This window comes from Schistocerca piceifrons, chromosome 1 (genome assembly GCF_021461385.2).
Source record: "Schistocerca piceifrons isolate TAMUIC-IGC-003096 chromosome 1, iqSchPice1.1, whole genome shotgun sequence".
In the NCBI taxonomy this organism is placed as follows: domain Eukaryota; kingdom Metazoa; phylum Arthropoda; class Insecta; order Orthoptera; family Acrididae; genus Schistocerca; species Schistocerca piceifrons.
The window spans coordinates 1017403766-1017428012 of NC_060138.1; the positions used below are offsets into that span (position 1 = coordinate 1017403766).

Here is a 24247-nt window from a genome sequence, read left to right on the forward strand (position 1 = left end):
ATGGCAGGTGAAGCCACTTACGTGCTACACACTTATCCATCTGCGATACAGCTCCCAGTCATGGCAGAATTCATTTGGCGTCATATCACAGGGGTAACCAAATAAACTCCCTCAAACATTTTTAAATTGGCATGGAAATAGAATAGTTTCCCAACTTATGAAATAAGTAATTTTAATTTTCCTCCTGCAAAGGACTGAAGCTTCTGAAGCAATTGCCATAGTGCCGTCCTTACTAGCACTGCAAAAAATACCATGAAAGAGATTATGAACACCTTCTCTGGATATTAAAATCAAGTAAACTCTTTATCTGCTGTTAATGAGAGTAGATGAGATATTATTCCTTTGTTGATAATGAGGTACTACCTGTGATAATACTTGGATGAATAATGTTTCCATGCAGCTTAAAAGTATGAGGCTTATCATAGTTATGAGGTTCCAACACAAGTACCGAAACCGTAAAGTTCTATCAGACTAGTTTGAACAAAAGAGCAGTGACAAAGTACATTTTAAGCATAACTAGCTCTGTTATTAATTATTAATTAATACACATCTAATGAAAGGAGAACTGTTGCATTACCTTCTTCCTCTGGTACAGTTAATAAATCTGGATCAGATTGCTGTCCTTATGACAGAGGTGATATTAGCTAACTAGGAGGAGCCTGCCTCATTGTATGAGTAAACTCATGTCTGATTTCTTCCCCAAAATTCAAAGCATGTCATCATCAGTATCTTTACTCATGAGGTTACCAGGAGCTGTTGATGGGTGTAGTCACCTGATGTTGAGGGTCGAGAACAAAGGTGACGAAAATTTGAAGATTACCTAGTAGCGATGCTCCTGTCACTCTATTAGATAGAACAACCCACACATTCACAAGCTGCTGCTGACAGCGGAGACAAAATCTCCAAGTACAAGTAAAACAAATCTTTAAGAATAACATCGAGTTGTGTATGAACAAAACGAATGTGCTCTACAACACATTCCTTGTGCTGGAAAGATGTACCTCGGCTTTTGAGTGTAGTAGTGTAAATGTATATTCCAGGTTGTCATTTAAAATGTGCAAATCCATCACATCTTGCAGTTTTTCTTAAATCCACTAACCTTGTGTCTTCAGAGATGTCCCTTCACTGCAGTGGAGGTGCTCAGTCATGGTCTTGTACAGAAGTGGTAGATGTAGCTCTGTAGTGGTGGTATTTAGAGGATATCCTTAACTACTTGCCCTGCAGTAAACAGCACACAGTTTAACATCACAGTTCACTGTGCACTTAATGCATTGCACAAGATAGTTGTTATCAATAAGTCTGCAATTATGGGCAGATGGCAGTTTAATTACTTCCAGCACCCATATGGTACAACACTATAGATTGGCCTGCACCTATGCAATCATAAATGACATTTTAATGATAAATCTTAACAGCTGATGAGAGCCACTACACATGCAACTGTACACTGTGGACTCTGCTCCTAGACTGCTTTTACAATGTAATGATTAGCCTAACTGGCAAGTGCCTCCACTGATAAAACTGCTCAGTGTGGGCCCTGCTGCAGCCCTGACCTTCGAGTTCCTGTTGACATAGGAGCTCTTCTGTGTCAGTCATTTCAGCCAGTCCCAGCCATGAAAATTTTGTGTTATTACATAGAACTTGCTCAACTAGTAGTAAGCTTCTGACTTGGGTGATGCTAGTCCACATCATCAAGGTGCCTTGTAACATCCACATCATTCATATATCATATTGTACCTCTAGGCAGACAGTAGGCTTTGCACAGTATCACATTTTGCACAGTATTGCACAAGCTTGTGAAGTCCTAGATACCTTTTCCATAACACAAATGTTATAGCTCCCTTACTGGGGCAAAATTAGCATGATTCTCATAATAATGGCCATTTTGGTGTTTATAAAGTTTATCAAACTTAATGTACAGGTTAAACCATTTCCTTGCCACACAGACACTTGTGACCATGTATAAATTACCAGCATATAAATTAATTATATTCTTGTTGGGTTGCAGCTGGATCACACAGTAATATTGACACAATATTTTCAGCATTTTAACTGGCCACTGTCTTCAGGTGAGAAAGTTTTTTGGAAAATCTCACCTGAACTGATTCCTACAATGAACAGTGGGCCTTTCATACATGGAGAACCAAAGCACCAGTGAGAGAAATTATTGCTCTGTCTCTTAATACAAAGTGAAGGTACGGCACCTCACTGGTGAAACCTGGCAGAAATGATGAATCACTGCAGAGTATATGCCCCTGCCAGCCAAGCCAAAGACAGTTGTTTAAGTCAAGATAAAACAGTTTTCATCTTTTACTTTAATTCACATAATTCCATTTTTATTTACAGAGTTTTGAGTTATAGTCTTTATGAATCAGTGGAAGTTGATTCACTGCTCATGTTCATTTCCAGGAATATTTTTAGCTCAGGAAAGGTCAGTAGACGTATCTGTGGTGTCAGTTTGCATACTCCAGTTCTGTATGTTAGTTCCTCATAGTAGTTAAAAACTTTTCTCTGCGACATGTTATTTATTTTTACACTCTCTCATAATTCTTTTTCATATTTTATTGATTCCTTAATTCTTTTGTTCATAAATTTTCTAATCAGCCTTCTGTAAACTAAGCATTAACTCATTCCACAATGAAATAACTGTAAAATATGTGTTTATTGTACTGTTTTCACTTTTTACATGAATCTCTTTTGCTGTTTTAACTTTCTTGTTACTATTAGGCTGGTCCAATAAATGACATTGCTTCAGAAATAAAAATAAACTGATTGACTATATGAATTAAGTAAGTTAATATTCATCAAAATATAACCTTCATACATCCAATATGATGTTATCGCTTTTTCCAGTTTTCATATGCCCTTCAAAAGCCCATGAAAAAGTGGGCCCTAATCTTTAAATGTTTGAACACTTCAGTATAAATTTTTCTGTGCACTGAATGTCCAGCAGGCACAAACTCCTTATGAATCACACGTTTTTCAGTGAAGGATGCAATGAGCATGAAATTTACTCTTGATTTTTTTAGTACATGCTTTTTTACTATCTGCAAATATTCACAACAAGGACTGATGCTGCTGAGATGTCATATGGTGCTTTTTATGATCACCTGACAAAAATTATCGGGGTTATTGGTGTCACCTTTGTGCACCACTTTTGCATTTGCAAATTAGTGGTAACTGTTGAATGAACAGTTGATTTCAGTTAATCTAACTTCTACGCTATTAAATGGACTCTTTAATTGGTGATCACAGTTCAGACATTCCCACATTCTAGCCACATTTTTGTAATTTTGATTAAATGTCAGAGATCCTGGGCATTTTCTGCCTTCAGTGTTCCTATTCATCTTTAAATTTTTCATCCTACACAAAACAATGTGTGTTCTGATCAAGACTTCATCCTTGCAACCTACACAGATAATTTTAAAAGTTTCTATAGCAGATATGTTCAGTTTATTAGAAAATTTTATGGCTCACTGGTTTACAGCATCTTGGCTCACAGTGCAAGCATTAACACACATTCATTTTCAACATCATCTACATGTTCTAAGGCTAAGAGGCAACTGAGCTGAGTCTTCTAGATCACCTGATATTCTCTACCACTTATCTCATCCACAGACACTATCCTCTACCCTTCCCCAATGGCTGGGAAAAATCAGTTCCTGAATTTTATCCAATTATTCACTCACTTCTGTTATCAGAACGCAACTCTAAAGCATCATATTGATATGAATTACCTTGATTGATTTCAGGTGCCATGTGCTTCATTCTTTATAAGCGGAGGAACCAAAACAAACCACAGACGCTGAGTGACAAAAGCAGCAACCCTGATTCCAGTGTATACATCGAAGAAAGCTCTGTAAGGGTATGAGTTAATTAGGGCATGAAAATATGAGTTGCAAAATTCAGTGTGTGACTGACAATGTCAGCATTAATGCCACTTTCAAATACTTGGGTGCAATCCTTGTTATTTGTTTTGTAGTTGTGTGCTTTGTCAGATGCTATTCATTGACTATCACCCAAGTTTTTCTTTTAATTTCTGATCAACTTATAATCCAGTTATGAAAATGAGAACACTGTGCCAGTATTTATAGTTATTGAGGAAATAAGGACAATCACTGCTATTGGTAATGCTATTTTGTAATTCTCTCATACTTTTGTAGCCATTTCTGTGCACTTTTTCAGTTATTTTCCTTAAGAAATTTTGTCATCCTTTCATTACTTGAGCAGAAAAACTTATGAATCAAATAACTTCCAGAAATTTTAAATGATTTCTACACACATTTCTTTTGAATGCTTGAGTATGAACAAGAAATGCACCCTAGGAAATGAAGTTTAGAATGTGTAATGATTCAGTGGAAACTATACTTGGAATCGACAGTGTGTGACTGTTTCACACCAGAGTAAACAGACACACAACTAATTTCTTTTATGATGACAACTTACAAATAAGTCAAAACAAACTACTAGCAGAAGTAAAGCTGTGAGGATGGGGCATGAGTCGTGCTTGGGTAGCTCAGATGGTAGAGCACTTGCCCACGAAAGGCAAAGGTCCCGAGTTCGAGTCTCGGTCCGGCACACAGTTTTAATCTTCCAGCGCACACTCTGCTGCAGAGTGAAAATCTCATTCTTGAAGTTGAAACAAGTTTACCATTCATCTAACCCAAACTGAAAACCACAGTAAAAGGATTTTTATCCCTCAGGTTTTCTCAGCACATTTCATTAAAGGTGTGCATCCAGGTGTTTTGCTGAGTTGTTGTTTCAATGACCCACCTCGCTGTCTTCTTCAGATGCTGTGAATTTTGCTATTATATGTACTCACTGCCTGACTGTGAACTATTGTTTGTCTCCTGCCACTGTTTATAGCTGAATTCAACTCCAGATGCCCACTATGCCCTTTGATACTCATTTGTTCACACTGATATTCTGTGAAACAGAAATTCTCTCAGCATTTTCCAGATTTGGTGGATGTGATTGCGGGTAAGGTTTCAATAAATTGAATGCTGGAACCCAATCCTTGATCAAATTGAAACCTCTATCCCTGTTTATTTGGTTTTCTATCTTTATTTCAATAGACTCTTTAAGTATGCAGTCCCACAAACTTGGTTTTTGCACCATGATACCTGTCTCATTGTATTTCATTTCATGACTATATTTGAGGCAGTGCTTGGTGATAGCTGGATAATTGTTTGTTTTAGTCGGGTGTGTCTCTGACCCTCCTTGTATCTGTCGTCAACTGTTCTGATAGTTTGTCCAATATATGACATGCCACATTTGCAAGCCCTTCAGCTAAGATAAAAAGTATTCTTTGCAACACTAAAGATGATCTGGGTGTCTGAAAGCCAGATGTTTATTGCATTCCCTACAAATCTGACAATCTTATGTGGGGCAGACTATCAGGATAATCAAGGAGATATGAAAAGAACATTCAGTGATAACACCCAAGTAAAACAACCAAGCAAATCAGCTGTCACCAAGCACTGCCTCAAACATAATCATGGAATGAAATACGATGAGACTAGTATCATGGTGCAAATACCAAGTGTCTGGCACAGGATAAATAATGAGTCTGTGGGAATAAAGATGTCAGAAACCCTAATAAACTGGGTTGGAGATTTCAGTTAAGTAAGGCTTGGGGTCTCGCACTCATTTTTTTGAGATATTGCCAAAAATCACATCCACTGAGGTGGAAAACACTGATAGAATTTGTGTTACATGGAATTTCAACGTGAGCTATGTCCGCCTCAATAGCTGAGTGGTCAGCGTGATGGATTGCCGTCCTACAGGCCCGGGTTCGATTCCCGGCTGGGTCGGGGATTTCTCCATTCAGGGACTGGGTGTTGTGTTGTCTTCATCATCATTTCATCCCTATCCGGTGCGCAGATCGCCCAATGTGGCATCAAATGTAATAAGACCTGCACCAAGGCGACCGGACCTGTCCTATAAGGGGCCTCCCGGCCAATGACGCCAAACGCTCATTACCATTTCCAATGTGAGCTCTGAAAAACAAAAAAGCATCAAACAGCATAGCAGGCTTCACTTACAACTTCCGGGTTGATAGGCCATGGTTTATGTATAAAACTCTCCCCTGACGTTTCATCTCCAACTGCGGGAGGCATACTATGAGGTAAAGCAGCAAACTGTTCATCTCTTTACCTCAGAGAATGTTTCCTGCAGTTGGAGACGAAACGTCAGGGGAGAGTTTTATACATTGACCATGGCCTACCAGCCCAGAAGTTTTAAGTGAAGACAACATCAGTCGTGAAAGCCTACAGTGTATGACTGGGTGTAGTGGACATTGTAAGTTGAACTTGGATATAAATACCAATGTGAGACCAACAATAGTGCCCAGTACAGGTGAAATGTAATCAGCAAGTACACATAACAGCAAAACTTGCAGCACCTGAAGAAGATGGCTGGGTCAGTCGTTGAAATATTGTTCATAAAGTGGAAGCTGCTTGGCAGAACACCTGGAAGTACACCGTTAAACAATAAAAGAAATCTGTTTGTAAGTCAGTCACTGAGTTCTCCTAAGGCAGTATGCTTATTTGGTGTAAGACACAGAAATGGAACAAAGTTGCATATAATTTATGGTTCAAATTTTTAATATCCATGTAAAATACATTCGAGTAAAAATATTTTGTATGCATTAAGAATATGTTTTAAAGATCAAGGGACTACTGTTTTCATGAAAAATTATACTTCAGGAACTGAGGGGAATAGTGCGAAAGTATTTGCTGAATTTTAAAATTCTGATGAACTTGTTAGGCATGACATCATGTAAAAAAAATGGCACTGGCAGAAGTGAAGTATGTAAAACAGCAAATATAATGTAATATGAATGGAGCACATATTGGGCCATAACCACCACTGTAGCCCAGCATTTTGTTACTTGGCTATGTTGTTCAGTATCTGAACTGATAAAGCAAATGCCTTTTATACTAAGACATAGCAAGTACTCACACACTGAACATGCTCATGGCTAAACCAGTTGGGACAAGTAGATAATGTTACTTACAATATTTTCATAGACATTAAAATGATATTCAGTTTTTCACTTGAACATCTGTGTTTGGATAGATGACAGTATTATCAGTAGATATCGATGTATAACTGATTGGCATCATTCTTTTTATTTTCAGGATGACTCAGAGGAAATGTATAGTTTAGATAATGATTCTTTCTTGAATAGTCTAGAAGCCATGACTATCCAGAACTACTGGACAGAAAATGTCAAACATACCAAACTATAGGAGAGCTATTATATATTATTTAATAGAAACTGTAAGTAAAGCAACTCTGAAAACTATTTTAGTGTTATGTTGCATCAAAATGTGTGTTTTACATGAGAAGAAAGCAAAAAAAATTTGGGTATCTCCACTGTAGCTACATTTTTTTCCTTCAAATGAATGAGCAAAAATAGAATAGGCACAACTGCCATGACAGATGTTAGACATGCAATTAATTTGTGGCATTCTCAGTTATAGGCAGACTTGCTTCCTGGAAAACTTCTTGCTTTTTAATTCCTTGTAACCTTAATTACTATTATTTGTAAATAGTTTTTCCATTACATTATTGTTTCTTCTCATATGCTATTCTGAAAATGAAATAGTAACAGAAGCAAATCTAAAGAAAGAAATTATATTAAAAAAGTAGTAATATTTTTACTTGATATTGATTTCTTCATGCATGTTTTTGGTTCTTCCTAAAATAAGAGAAACAAGAAAGCAGGCTGTGTAATTATCTTCAGTTTTAATGTGCCAAGTCGTATTTTAACATAGAACAAATTTCAATTTATTTTTGAAATAGATGTTCCACAGCTGCAGTTCATTTTTATTGTATTTATCTTTTGTTCTTTGCTAGTATTTTCAGGGTCAGGAGCCCATTCTCCAGCAATCACCTGTCGTCATCCAAACTGTAAAGCTGGAATCCTCATGACCAATAGTCACTGCCAAACTAAATTTCCTGTCCCCCCCCCCCCTCCTAACAGCTTGGCTTATGACAGGAATGACTGCTTGAGAGTACGGGTGCAACCCCAAAACTAAAAGCAAGGAACAAAAAAAATCATAAATAAAATATAACTGTGAAACATCTATTTCCAAATAAATACTTTTGTCAGCTATTGTTCCACCAATAAAATTCTGCTCCGAAAGTTGTGAAGATCATTAATTATCTTTCAGCTTCATTAACTATATTTCAGCTTCATTAACTATCTTTCAGCTTCTGTTGACAATTATTTTGTTACTGTGTGTCGTGTGGTTTTACATTTGCCTGAAGCTAATTTTATAAAAAGACACTAATGCATAAGATTTGATTTGGCTTCATAAAGTACTTCCATCTGATATAAAGTCTGATGTGCTCTTCCTCTGACCATAATGTTCGAGAAATCAAAAATAATGGTTCTTCTCATTTTCAGATGACAGATTTTAGATGTCTGTTTAGTAGACCAAAGATGGTGAAAAAACTGGACTGCTTTATATTAAGGTTCCACTAGTTACAGGTAATGCATATGTATTTAATTCTTTTCAGATTTCTTTTTGTGTAGATTGAGAATGTTCACTTTAGTTACAAACTACTTGTCACATTACAAGTCAACATAACTAGCAGTTCCTTTACACAAACACACACATACACACAAACACAATGAAGGAAAGTTGGAAGTGAAACATAAAGCAGCAATTTTCATTCGTAAATTCACAGAAAAACAATGTTTAGAAACTGAAAGAGTGAGAAATGCTGAAGAATTCCATATCCTGAAAGAACTTAATCACACTTTTAATGTTTATGTAAGCAAATGGTATCAATTTTAGAAGTTCAACTTTGAAATTACTTTTAATTCTGTAAGCCAATAAATACATACTGCTACATAAATATGATAGCCAGTGTGCTAAGACCCAGGTAAATAAAATTTTGCCGAGATTTTGACAACAAATAATAGTTATCATGATAATGGCTCTCATGGAAAAAAGTGTGCTACTTAGCTGTAGTAATTTATTCATCAAAGGATGATCATTTTACAATGATGTGGGATTTGTCAGCTTATTACAAGGAAAACACGTGCAGACACGTGTGACTATATGCACAGGGTGAGTGGGAAAAGGAGAAGCAGTTGGCTGAGACTTCATTCAATGAATAGGCATGTAACTGAAGTGGTCCCAACATGCAACACACTTTTCTGGTAATAAGTTGTGCTCAGTCTCATGGCTTGCTGTGTGGTCTCATAATTATGGATGGTTCCAATTAAATGAGTGAGCTGTTTTTGTTTAATAGTTACATCTTAAGAAACGATTAGTATTGTAAATATACAGGGTGTTTCAAAAATGACAGGTATATTTGAAACGGCAATAAAAACTAAACGAGCAGCGATAGAAATACACCATTTGTTGCAATATGCTTGGGACAACAGTACATTTTCAGGCGGACAAACTTTCGAAATTACAGTAGTTACAATTTTCAACAACAGATGGCGCTGCAAGTGATGTGAAAGATATAGAAGACAACACAGTCTGTGGGTGCGCCATTCTGTACGTCGTCTTTCTGCTGTAAGCGTGTGCTGTTCACAACGTGCAAGTGTGCTGTAGACAACATGGTTTATTCCTTAGAGCAGAGGATTTTTCTGGTGTTGGAATTTCACCGCCTAGAACACAGTGTTGTTGCAACAAGACGAAGTTTTCAATGGAGGTTTAATGTAACCAAAGGACCGAAAAGCGATACAATAAAGGATCTGTTTGAAAAATTTCAACGGACTGGGAACGTGACGGATGAACGTGCTGGAAAGGTAGGGCGACCACGTACGGCAACCACAGAGGGCAACGCGCAGCTAGTGCAGCAGGTGATCCAACAGCGGCCTCGGGTTTCCGTTCGCCGTGTTGCAGCTGCGGTCCAAATGACGCCAACATCCACGTATCGTCTCATGCGTCAGAGTTTACACCTCTATCCATACAAAATTCAAATGCGGCAACCCCTCAGCACTGCTACCATTGCCGCACGAGAGACATTTGCTAACGATATAGTGCACAGGATTGATGACGGCAATATGCATATGGGCAGCATTTGGTTTACTGACGAAGCTTATTTTTACCTGGACGGCTTCGTCAATAAACAGAACTGGCACATATGGGGAACCGAAAAGCCCCATGTTGCAGTCCCATCGTCCCTGCATCCTCAAAAAGTACTGGTCTGGGCCACCATTTCTTCCAAAGGAATCATTGGCCCATTTTTCAGATCCGAAACGATTACTGCATCACGCTATCTCGACATTCTTTGTGAATTTGTGGCGGTACAAACTGCCTTAGATGACACTGCGAACACCTCGTGGTTTATGAAGATGGTGCCCGGCCACATCGCACGGCCAACGTCTTTAATTTCCTGAATGAATATTTCGATGATCGTGTGATTGCTTTGGGCTATCTGAAACATACAGGAGGCGGCGTGGATTGGCCTCCCTATTCACCAGACATGAACCCCTGTGACTTCTTTCTGTGGGGACACTTGAAAGACCAGGTGTACTGCCAGAATCCAGAAACAATTGAACAGCTGAAGCAGTACATCTCATCTGCATGTGAAGCCATTCCGCCAGACATGTTGTCAAAGGTTTCAGGTAATTTCATTCAGAGACTACGCCATATTATTGCTACGCATGGTGGATATGTGTAAAATATCGTACTATAGAGTTTCCCAGACCGCAGCGCCATCTGTTGTTAAAAATTGTAACTACTGTAATTTCGAAAGTTTGTCTGCCTGAAAATGTACTGTTGTCCCTAGCATATTGCAACAAATGGTGTATTTCTATCGCTGCTCGTTTAGTTTTTATTGCCGTTTCAAATATACCGGTCATTTTTGAAACACCCTGTATACAGATGTTAGAGTCAAAATGCTAAGTTTCCTGAAATGCTGTCTACATGACTCATTTTTCCCAGACTGAACGTTGTACAACCTGCCTTTTTTAAGATATCTGTGCTGCATGGTTAGTTTCCCCTCAAGCGGATTCCATACTATAACATGAAGTGAAAGTAAGAATATTTTATTTGTAATAGAACTGAATTGGGAATGATTTGCTGAGTACTTTTAGAATATAATTAATTGACAGCTAAATTTATATATAGTTGATATCGGTATTCCATTTAAGATTTTCTTCAAGGCTTATACACAGAAACTGGCAGATCTTATGTTAGACAGCTCTTGGTTCTTAGGAACAGCCTTGGAATTACTTGTTTTTGAGTTGAGATGGTGCAACTGATAATGGATTTGTACATTTACAGTGAGATTGTTCTCAATGAATCATTCACTCATTGATGACATAAACTGTTTAATCTCTTGGTCATGATCAACTTTGTCAGTGACTGTTATCAAAATACTTGTGTCATCAGCAAATAGTGTAGTATACCCCGCAGTAAGCTTTGTGTTTATGTCATCAGTATATAACAAAAACAGTATGAGACCCAGGATTTTGCTGTATGGTACACTATATCTAACTAGCATTATGTTATTTTCTGTAATCTGTTTAACAGATGTAATTCTAACCATTGGTTATCAATACCAATCATAGCTTTACCTGGTAGCTTTCTTAGGAGTATGGTGTGATTAGTATCATAAAGGCTTTCAACAAATAGCAGCAATAATTTCCTTATTATCTAATGATTTTAAGGTTGTGTAGAGATATTCATGTCCTGCTGTGGATTTTGTTGCAACACAACATGAACAAATACTAGTTTTTTTATGTGTTTGGTAGGCTACAACACACTAAGGCATAATGCAGAATAGCGTGAAACTGACTGGAGACAATACAAGGCCAATAGCATAACAACGTCCAAATCTTGAGGGCTGCACAATCAATAACAGTTGACAGCACGACGCAGTAGGCTCATGTCAGCCATGATACAGGCAAGCATAGACATCACTGGTAGTGGTTGTGCTAGTTTTGAGTTGGGACATGCAGCCAGTGTTGTAGGCTCATGCTGGAGGCTGATGATGGAGTTTCTGATGTTGATCTGCACATCCATGGCTAGCAAGCCATAGATCAGTGCATCAAGTAACATCTGTGATGAGCCAGCATGCCCATTTGCAGGCACTGCCAGCACAGCTTATGGATCTGGAGCAAGGTAGTTGGTGAAAGCTAGCAATATAGCTGTGGTTTTACAACACCCTTTCCCTACCAGATAGAGGTGGGGGGGGGGGGAGGGGGGGCTGCACTGTGCACTGTGGCCAGCCCCATGCCATGTGGAGAGTGAAGTGTAAGACATCCATCCCTTCTGCAACCCACTGCCCCCCCCCCCTCCCCCACCCAACGGTTTAGGCTCCAGGTGCTTCTGGTCTGTGTGCACTCAGTTGTAAGGCTGAAAGTGACCTGGCCAATGGTGGCTGTGCTGGGTGGGCAGTGGTGGGAACACTGGTTAGGTGGTAGACACTGGAGGTGACATTGTGATGACATTTGGGCTCCAGTGTGTCAGCTGCTCTACTGGTACAACAACTGCGGATGTCCCCCATTGTGGTAACTCAGTCTGAAGTGTTGGTCTGCCCTGGGGCATGGAAGCCAGTTTTGAGACCAGACTCACATCCTGGGGCTGTGGTGGCCTGAAATAACTAAAATTAGAATTAGAGGAGTTTGGTGAAGGAGGATGGGGCGAGTGGGCTCCAGCATGATCTCTTCTTCTGCTGAAGGGTGGGAAAATGGACTGCGGTGTAAGGGATGGAGAGAAAAAGATGGAGAGGCAGTCACGTAACCAGAGCTGGTTCCAGTGGTCGGTGATGGTCCAGTCTACAGTATCGAGAATAAAAGCCTGTTAGCCCCATTGCTGATGAATGTTAGCTTGGAACCAATGATCTTGTTGGCCTAAGCCACAGGCCCACAAACGTATGCCAGGCCAGGACTTTCGGGAGGTAGCAGGAACCAGTGTGCTGGGAGTGGGCAGCAGTAAATGCAGGACAGAATGGGGTTGACACCCATATAAGAACTCTGATGGGCACTTATCACCAAATGGTGTTGCCCAATATGAACTTTTAAAAAATGTCAGTGAAACTTGCCTGGAAGCATCTTGTATGTATTTCTTTATCTGCTATTTGGGTGAACCTCTCTGCCTTTCCATTCGATTGGGGATGAAAAGGAGGTGAAGAGACGTGCTTCATTCCACTTTTAGCATACAAATCCTCAAAGACCTCTGCTCGAAATTGTGGACCATTGTCTCTCACTAATGTCTGTGGCAGGCCGTCAGTGGCAAAATTTTTTAACAGCACCCTGACTGTGTATTTCACTGCGTATTCCACTTTGGTTGTATGGCAGTCAACAATACTTGGGAATCTGGAAAAAGTGTCAATGATAGTGAGTCATGTAGTATTCAGGAACAAAACTGCAAAATTGAGATGCATTCGTTTCCAAGGTTTGCTGGTTGCTAGCCAAGGAGAAAAACTGATATAGGAGCGCTATGATTTGGGACATGAGCTGTTGTGTTGAACACCGTGATCAAAGCCTTATGGTCCATTGCCAGGTGGACCTTGGTGCCATAAAGAAAGACATGAAATTTCTTCAAAGTGGGTGTCATTGCCAGTTTTTCCTTCTCTATTTGAGGGTATTTCATTTGCGCAAAGGGGAGGGTTTTTGAAGCATATGTGATGGGGTGTTCTGAACCATAAACCTCTCAGTGAGCCAGGACATCCCCCACCCCATGCTCCAATGCATGCATCACAACCGCTGTCTGCTTCCTGGGTTGGAATATTGCTAAACAAAGTGCTGAGTGTAGACACTGTTTGAGCTCACAGAATGCCATTTCACATGCTGCCAAACACATGAAAATCACTCCTTTCTTACACAAGTAATGTAATGGATGAGTTATCTGAGATGCTGCTGGAATTAATTTTCCACAATATGTAATATTTCCCAGAAATGCCTTGAGCTGCTGAGATTCATCAGCCAAGGCTTGGTTGTACTTGCTTTGGTGTGTTTCTGGACTGGTGATATACCTTCATGAGAAAGTATGTGGTCCAAACTTGCTGAAATTCCATTTTAATCCTGCCTTCTAAAAAATGAAAATGAGAGAGTTCATGGTGGCTAAAAGTCACTTGGTGGAAATTCCCACAAGAAAAATGCCTTACAAACAGTTAATGAAACCCAGCATGTTGTAAAGCAGCTCTTTCAGGAGTCTGTAGAAAATCGCGAGGGCACTGGAGACCCCAAAGGTCAACCATTTCTATTTGTGTAAGCCATGTAGTGTATTAATCAACAATATCTTTCGTGAACATTTGTCTAACAGGAACTGTAAGTACACTATGGCAAGGTCAATTTTAAGAAGAAGTGTCCACCCTCTAGCTCTGCATGTAGTTCCTCAGGCTCTGGAATGTGGAACATGTCCACATCAGCTTGAGCATTCAAGGTGACTTAAAGTCCCCACAAAGTCTTGAGTTTGTCAGATGGTTTCTTGGCAACATCAAGGGGGGTATCACATTGACTCAGTGATATACATTCTATCACATCCAGTCCCTGCAACCTGTTTGATTCATCATTGACCTGGTTCTAGAGTGCCAGATGAAATGGCCAGGGTCAAAAAAAGTAAGGCAGTATCATAGGTTTTCAGCGAAATGTGAGCTTCAAAATGATTCGCTTTTTGTAGACCACAAGAAAAAAAAAATCAGGAAATTTGGTGCAGAGCATGTCCAGTTGTGGATAAGGACTATTCTCAGTGATCAGAGTTACTGTATCATTGGTGGAAAATCCAAAAGACTTCAGTGCGTCCAGACTGAAAAGGTGCTCAGTGTCAGTACTGTTTATGATTAAGTAAGTTATGTCCCTGGTTAAATTTTTGTTCAGGGCTTCCATGGTAAATTGACCTTCCATGGTAAATTGACCTATCAATGGAATGTATTGCTTATTATAAGTTACCAACCATCAAACTGTTAGAAGTAGTATGGTTGCCCCTAGTTATAAATATGTTTGAAAATTGATGTCTGGCAGTGGCATCCGTATTTACTTAAAAGCAGACTCTCTTGCCAAGTATGAAGCTGAGAATTTAAGTGGTTTCTTCCTACAGTATACAGAAAGGTTTTGTTCCTCTTCTGTGACAGAATGTCACTTGCTGTGTAAAGAAAACAACATTTCAGAAGTGCTATTTGTGAAATCCAATTTCCTATTTATGTCCCATGAAACAGAAAGGAGCTTACAAGTTTGGTGACTACACAACATTAAGAGTGTCAGTTTGAATTAGTACAATAACCCTTCAAGCAAATAGCTGCCAACATGCCTAGCATGTTGGTGGTAGTTTATATGGCCAGTTGGTACAAGAATGCAACATTTTGTTTAAATTGCTATAGTGCAAGAATTCATTTGTTGAAAATCAATAAAATTTCAGGAACAGTTAACAATAGACCTCTGTTACATTTGAAACATACATGATCAATGAAAACTAAAGCTCAGTGTGGTATATTTGGTAACAAACTTCAAAACAAAAGTCCTGCACTGCAGTCTCTTCCCATGTGTTTCTAGCAACCAGTTAATATATGAAGCCTGAAATTTATGTGTGTAGCTTCCTTTGCCTTCTCAGTGTCTTGATAAACAATAAATGCACTGTGCACTGACATATTTCGTAGCCATCTAAATATTTTCATGCATCACGCCATTTTTTTCTTTTTCTTTGAAGTTCCTGATTTCTTCTGACTTGTTCACTTTCCAATAAATATCTTAATGCTACATCAGCACAGAAACACAGCTGACAAAGTTGTGTTCCTGCTATTAACTGATGGGCAAGCAATGCAGCTTTACAGGTGATACTACAACTGATGAGTATGTGGTTGAGTAACCACCAGAGCAGATGCCTGCGGCGCATGATTACATACTGAGGTTCCAAAGGTGTAAGAGACAGCAAAGAAGTGTTTCTGGAGGTTTCATTGCAAATTGTTGAAACAGATAGGGTAGGTGCTGAGTGACTACTTGCACACTATTAGTCAGAAAACTTCTTACAATGGGTTGCCATAAAAAAAGAGGAAGTATTCCTTATCTCCCAACATTTCCAGCTTTTACAAACTCCATATCTCTTCATTCATTGCTCTTTATACTGACACACTGCAAAACATGTGAATGTGAAACAAGTATAATTGTACAGACTCTAAAGTGTGACTTCTATAAACAATTTGATGAGAAATGTACCTAAATTATCACTACAGTAAAATCTCATAGTGCTCAGAAACTATACACGGTATACCCTACAGGAAAAAACAAATGGATTACTGTAGCTAATTGTTGCTTAAAATGAGTAGTCTGTTATTTGAGGTTCCATTCTCACTTAAGTTTGCTCATCTTCTGAGTGCATATCAAGTTCACAGTCAGTTCTTTCACTGTATTAATATTCACTGCTGTGTTCCTAATGCTCTGTTTGAAGTAATCTCTTTCTCACTTCTTCTGAACAGTCTTTAACATAACACTCAAATCTTTTTCCATAAAATGTTCCAGAGCTTCATCGGTAAAGTGTGGAACACCAGCAAACTTAAAGGATGTGTTCCTGTTTGCGACATTCCTTTTTACTTTGACATATATCAGCTCAGTCGATTATATTCCAGTTCTTATATTTTCATTTATCTTTTTACATGGTGGTTGGATAAAGGAGCATCCCTAGATATGGGAAGGGAGAATGTAACCAGTCTGCAGTGGTTGCTCTAAGCCTGGGTAATATTGTACGTCAACTAGCATGGATTGATGGCTAAAAAATCATCCATTACTATAAGGCACCATTCTTCCATTAAGGGCAGCACAACACATTAACTATAAAATTCTTAAAAAATGTTACCATTCCCTTCTGAATGCTGATTGGATCAACAGGAGTGTTAGAGCCATGAAAAACAAGTTTTGCTCCTGGTATAAAACATATGTTTACTTAAGTACCATGGACCACAGTGAGGCAACCACGTCTATCTGTAGTTACTTTCAGGACACTGCTCCCCTTGGAGACAAGTCGAAAGTAATGTTCATCTGTAGGTACTTTCAGGACACTGACCCCAATGGCAACAAGTCAGAAGTAATGTTTGTCTGTAGGTACTATATACACAAACCTTCCTCGTGAATCAGTCTGACCATTAGTGGAAACTGTATCAAAATCTTACCGTAGTTCCTGATATTAGTCCAAACATATATGCTGAAACTGTAGTAGGGGACTTTAATGTATATTTGTATATAATAAAATTAGAAATTGTTGCTGTTCTTCAAGCTTCTTTATTTTTTATGTATACTTTGACAAGTTATAGGATTGTGTGTCAGCAAAAAAAAAAAAAAAAAAAAAAAAAAAAAAAGCTTTCCTCGTAAGCACTCTTCTTGGGACCACTGCACACATGTTGGAGACTTATAAAAAAGTTTGGCAATGACAATGCAGAAAGTGATTGCTTATCAATACATTAAACTTGATAATAAAATTCATGCATGGGCACGTGCATGTCTACAGTCATATTCATGGTCTTTTTACACACTCAAATAAAGCCTGTAATGAAATCATGATACAAAATGATAAATAAAATGAGAATTAGCTCAGATAAATGCCAAATGTTATTCCCTAGTACATGCGGCTGGCTGTCCACTAATAAAAATGGGGAAAGAACCAGTCAATATTGAGAGTAAGTAAATGACGGTTAACAGTTCTACACATTAATGTTAAAATGCTTAGGTAGAAACCACAGTTTAACAAGATATATTAAAAGAGAAATGGATGCTATAACGTGCTGACTATTGTCCTAAACACAAGTTTTAGAGTTTACATTTCAAATCCAAGCACTTTTTAGCTATATTGATGGAACTGCTAATGTAGTGGTTTAACTTACATGCAGAGTGGCACAGTTATATATAGACACCACAGAGTACATATTTTACACAAATCAGACTAGGGATGATTTGGACCCTGGGAACTTGGTGCATGATTAAAGATGTAAGTATAATTCTGTTTCAGTTCCCCTCAAACTTTTACAATGACTTAGAAAATGTTTCACCACAGCCCATCATACCACTCAGTTTGTAACAAAAATCCAAACTACAGTGGAGACAAAAACCCCCAAAGATACTAAGCCAATACAGGGACATGCTGTCACAGCCACAATCATGTTTATAATCTTTCAACAGTTAATAAATGTCTTACTTTTTTAAAATGTAATTATAATTAAGACTGTTAATTTATGAAGTGTTGCAACTTCTTATACTGTTTTTGTGTGCTTTAACCTTAATATTCAAAAATGCAACTGCCTGTGAATATCCATAAATAATCAATGAAATACATAAAATTTGTAAATTTACAACTCTAGATTTTGTATAAGTAATTTACAATTTAGTACTAACATTACATGTGTAATTTTTCCCCATATGTTTCTTACTGAACCTAGAAATTTAATTAAAGGCTACTGGAAAAATGCATATCTTGTATTAATGGTCAACTATTAATGAAATGTAACATGTTACAAAAACTGAAACTACCACAAAATAAATATAAAATACACAGAACACATTAAAACAACTCATCGTAGTGGAATGAAACATCTTCTGCAAATACAAATATGAAAAGATACGAGTAATACATTACAATACTGTGAAAAGGAAAGTTGCTGCACACCATATAGCAGAGATGCTGAGTCGCAGATAGGCACAACAAAAAGACTGTCACAAATATGTCTTTCGGCCAGTAAGGCCTACACTGTCACGCACATACACATGACTACAGTCTCAGGCAACTGAGGCCACACTGCCAAGAGAAACAAAGGAAAGAAGAGAAAGAAGAACGGGCATTGAGTATAGAGAAAATAGTAAGAAAGGAAAACAGCACTGGTTGAGGATTGAAGAAAAGCCGTCAAGCAAAAATCGAACAATGAAAAATCCAGGAATGGAATGTAATGATATTGTGAGAAGGAAAATTGCTACTCACCATATAGTGGAGATGCTGAGTTGCTGATAGGCACAACCAAAAGACTGTCACAAATATAGCTTTCGGCCAGTAAGGCCTTTGTTGTCTAATTTGGACAAAGGCCTTACTGGCTGAAAGCTATATTTGTGACAGTCTTCATGTTGTGCCTTCCTGTGATTCAGCCTCTCGACAATATAGTGAGTAGCAAGTTTCCTTTTCACAATAATATTACATTCCATCCTGGATTTTCCATTGTTTGTAATACATTACAAGCTGGCAAAGGTGGTTATATTTCATCACACAGTCAAAATTGTAAAACTGATACAAATGGCTGGCCAGGTGAGCGTCTAAAAAATATGACTCAGCCACTCTAAAAAACATTAAAATAATCCACCCAATTATCTGCGCAGCAGTCCTGACATGACATAATAACTTAAGATCATTTCCACACTCCTCTTACTGTTATGTAATAAATTTGTTTAACCACAAAAAAATTCAGTAACTTGGCCATCCTGTATCAATTAAAATACCACTCAGTTGTTATAAAAATAAGTGTTACTAATGGAATATTACTGCTGTTAATTTAAAGGATGCCAGAACTATGTCATAACTAATATTTTTGCCTTTCAGTTTAGATTCCTGGTAGTTGAAGATGAGAGAAATCCCTTTACTGGACAATTATGAACACTTTGTTGGGACTGAAGACTTCTGTGTTTGACCAAGGAAAGAGTACAAATGACTGAATATAGTGGTCTTTTTATGTATTAAATGAAAAATCTCATATTGTATTCTGTAATTTTACCTATTTTGACATATTACATTTCATTAAATTAATCATTAAAAGTATTTCTTTAGAAATATTGCAGTTAGTTATTGCTAGAAACACCTTACATCCTTAGTATGAATACTTGCAGCAGCATAATGATGCAAGATTTCAGTTTAGAGTGCTCAAAAAAGAACTTTTAAATTCTGAAATATGTTTGATTGATAGTACAAGAATGTGCTTGAGTGAGAAACATTGAAAGTGTAAAATCGTGTTTTGTGTGAAAAATTACTTTTATAAGTTTCAAGAACCAGACATCAGTAAGGATTATAAATAGTGTCATGTTGTCTTCATCCAGTATGTCACCCAACAGGGAAAGGGGGTGGGGATGTTAATGCCCCATCAACAGTTACTCAATGGATTTATTTGTGTGCCCCTTTATCATGATATATTTTTGTATGTTTCTTTCCATCTTCCAAATGTTTGTGCTTTAGGATATTTAACAATCCAAATTTGTGAACAAACTTGTGTTTACATATTGTTGACATAACTTTGCTTTTATTTACTGAACTTATCACATGGAAGCTTTTTAACATTTTGTTACCTTTTTGTCTTCTGCATCACACATAATAGTATACATTCATCAGTGAACAGACATTGTTTACTGTTGTCCAGATTTGTCCTTTTTCTATGAGAAAGTCCACATCCTTGTTTAAGACCATGATTAGTTTTTAAGTAGAGTTGTTATGATTTTGACTGTGTTACGGCATTTACTAAATATATAGATCTGTATTCTTCCAGTATTTCTCATAAGCATTATATAGAAACTAACCCTACCATAAACATTCTCCTAATACGGATAGATAAGAACAGAAGATATATTTTCTATGTTTCTTCCATTAACAGTGTAGTCATAAATCTTATACCTGTACATAACCTTCTCTTCCTGAATCAACATTGTACACCCTATAGTATGTTTTCTCCAACTGGTTGCAATTTTGATTTCGTTTCAGATACACATATTTGTAGGCAGTATTCAGTAATGATGTGACTGTAACTGTTAACCATTTTTTCACTCATTAACACTACTCAAAATGAACATGGCACCAAGCCTTGACAAAATTCCAATTAGATTTTATATGGAACAGAAGGCAACATTAGTGCATTTCCTAAATCATATATATTGTTGATCTCTTGCATAGCAAACAGGTTTGCATACTGGAAAAGGACCACAAGTCATTCCCCTGTACAAGAAGGGAAAAAGTGGATGCACTGAATTAACAACCAATATCACTGATGTCCATGGTCATTGAGAACGTTCTAAACTCAAAACACTATAACGTTTGTGGATGAAAGGAACCACCCCAAAGAATGATCATGGAGGAAAACCAACTAGTGTGAAAAACAGCTCACATTATTCATAAGTGATACCTTGCAAACAGTTAATGCAGATGAACAAGTAGATTCTATTTTGCTAGCTTACCAAACGACACTGGATACACTACCACAGTGTCAACTGATACTGAAGGGCGTATGTTCAACACAAACAAATGGAATGTTGGGTGTGCCCCAAGAAAGTATGATAGAACCTCTACTATTCTCAGTATACATAAATAAATTATAAACGGGGTAAGCAGCACTACCAGGTTATTCACTGATTCTTTTCTCTTCTTAAGATGATGGCCAACATAAAAGAATTTTTTACAAGTCAAAATCAAGCATGTGCAAATTGTAAGAATGAGGTTTCAGAACTGAAAGAAACATGTGTCAAGTCCGCAATTTAATACCAGTGCACTGAAAATAGATATTAATAAACTTAAAGCAGCAAAATGTGTATGACTGACAAAGACGCTGAAAAATCTACCAGAAACATTTCCTTTGTTCTGATAATGGGTCTGAAGTGAAACACAACAATAAAGTTAACAACCTGCTGCAGGAAGAAAACAGTGTTATGAAGCTAAAAACGGGGATTTGTAAATAAAAGCAGATTACTATGAACAAGCTGTAATGAAAAGACCAAGGTGTGATGCATGTAAAACATGTGGCCTGTTAAGCCTAAAACAAGTGCTATTATAGATACTAGATAACAAGTCACAATAACAATTTGAAGTGCAAACTAATTTATGTGATGATCCAGAACTAAATTATTCACTGAGAATTGGAAAAGAAAAGTCTAGTGCACTGACAGTAAATAATCAATGAAATGAAGTACTTTTCATAAGTGATAGTCAAGGAAGAAACCGGGGGGAAGATACTGGAAGACAAATTGGGTAATCATTTCACTGTGCAAAGTATTATAAAAACTGATGCATCAATCAAGGAACCTGTTAAAAACATGGACAAATTAACTAATAACTTCTCAGTGAATAATACATTAATTATTATTGGTGACTCAAATGACAAAACAACAACAAAAAAAAAGAAAGAAGCTGCAATACGCCTACCGAGCTGGATTTCAAACCAACTTAATTAATGGATAGATGGGTGAAAAAAGACTGTAATATAGTGGAAATTGGAAACATGTCAACAGAAGAAAGGCAGAATCCCACATCCAGTGAACCAATAAGCCAAAAGTCAAACACCTTAAATCCCACCATTGGCAGAAATGTGATTTTTTTTTCCCACTATAGACACTAGTGCAAAGTGTGAGGTAAGTGATCAAGAAATAAATGACACATAATTTTAAATTGCTCCATTAAGCTTAAACAAGATGTACTGAAGGAAAATATCAGGTTATATCAAAGAAAATATGGAATTCAACAGTGTAATTAAATATCATAACCTGTACAGTGAAAGAGATGAATACTTTGTAGTTGAATTTCTAGGTGAAATACAATTATTATTTGTATGTACACTTCACCACATTAAGACAAAAAAGTGTTTTGTAATCATGTGAAGGAACTTTTGGAAGAAAGTAACTCCCCCAAGAGAAATATAATTGTCTTTGGTGATGTTAATACTGATTTCTCAAAATCTAATCAGTTCAAAGAGGATATAAATTTACTACAGTCACCCAACATAAGCTCAGTTGTAACTGAAGCAACAAAGAAAACAGCAACTTCTGTATCTATCGTTGACCAGTTTTTGATACATAGGTGCAAATATGCCTATAACACACAAGTGGTAAACACAGATTTTAGTGGTCACTAGGCTCAAATTGTATAATGAATGTAGGAGTACACTCAAAACTCCATGAAGTAAGATGGACAGTAAAAAAATTCAAAATTAAAAAATTTGAATATTTTAGTTTTCTCCTGAAGAATGAAAATTAGAATGATAAAATAATGGCTAGTTTATCAGCACACTAGCTTAGTGCCTGCTACTTTGTTCAAACAGAATGCATGGTCTACAAAGGTTTCTATTTTCCTTTTTTATTTTTATTGTTTTTTAATTTTTGTGTTCTTCACAAATTGCAACACTTTCTAAACTTTTCACAATAGTTAAGGCCGTATAAGCACAGTCGTTTATGAATATACTTCTGATCAAAAACTGATTCTGGTAGCTAGAGTCCAAGGTTTCTGTTAACCATGCCGTTTGTGTTCTTGGGGTGATATTTCTCTAGAACTTTCATCCACTAACACTTACTTCTTTACATCTACCTGAGAAGCGAAATACCAGTTTTCATAGATTTAGCTTTCAAGTTTCTTTAATATAATGAAATATGTTCTTAGGTTCTTTAAGATAATGAAATATTTCTTAAAAATGTAAAGCCACTATTTCACCCCCTTAGGGGATGAATTTCCAAAAACAGTGAAAAAAATTTCTTTTATTTCTAACCAAGAAGCGAAATACAGATTTACATAGACTTAGCTTTGAAAATGCTTTCATAATGAACTAATTTCATAAAACGTATGATCCTCTATTTCACTCCCTTATGGGTTGAATTTCCAAAAACACCAGAACATGAATTTATTTTATTTCTAACTGAAAAGCCAAATATCAGTTTTCATATTTAGCTTCAAAAACGCTTTCACAGTGAAATTTTTTCATAAAACATTCCATCCCCCTAAGGGGTTAAATTCCAAAAATAGTGAAATGAGTTTTTGTTTTAACAGGGACGCCAAATACAAAATTTCACAGATTTAGCTGCAAAAATGCTTGCATAATGAAATATTTCTGTTAAAATTTCCATCCTCTATCTCTCCCCCCCCCCCCCCCCCCCCTCCCGACAACGGTTGAATTTGCAAAAAAAAGAAAAAAAAAATAGTACAACATTTTTGACCGAGATGTCAAATTCAATTTTCCATAGGTTTAGCGTTAAAAATGCTTCCACAATGAAATATTTCATAAAACATTTCATTCCCTGTTTCACCCCCATAGAGACTGGATTTCCAAAAACACTGAAACATGTGTTTTTTTTCTTTTGTAACCAGTTTTCATAGCTGCAATTTTAAAAATACTTTAGTAGTTCTTTAATAGTGATTTATTCTCAAAAAGACTTTCACCCACTATATCACCCCTACAGATGTTAAATTTACAAAAAATGCTGAAACATGTATTTCTTTATTTCTGACAGAGAATCCAAATACCAGTTTCTTAGGTTTAACTTTAAAATTGCCTTAATAGCAACATATTTTCAAAACCCTTTCGTGTCCTATTTAACCACAATAGGGCTGGAATTTTTTAA

The 24247-nt window shown here is 37.2% G+C and overlaps 1 protein-coding gene across 2 annotated transcripts in view; it reads left to right on the forward strand.

Moving 5' to 3' along the window:
* LOC124709119 overlaps positions 1-20198 on the forward strand; it is a 221737-nt gene extending 201539 nt beyond the window's left edge. For both annotated transcript variants that reach the window (XM_047240817.1, XM_047240825.1), the window contains 4 exons: positions 3753-3859; positions 7143-7284; positions 8417-8500; positions 19488-20198. In XM_047240817.1, coding sequence (XP_047096773.1) covers positions 3753-3859; positions 7143-7253 — 218 coding nt within the window. In that variant the 3' untranslated portion in view covers positions 7254-7284; positions 8417-8500; positions 19488-20198. The remainder of the gene's footprint in view (positions 1-3752; positions 3860-7142; positions 7285-8416; positions 8501-19487) is intronic.
* The last annotated feature ends 4049 nt before the right edge of the window (positions 20199-24247 follow it).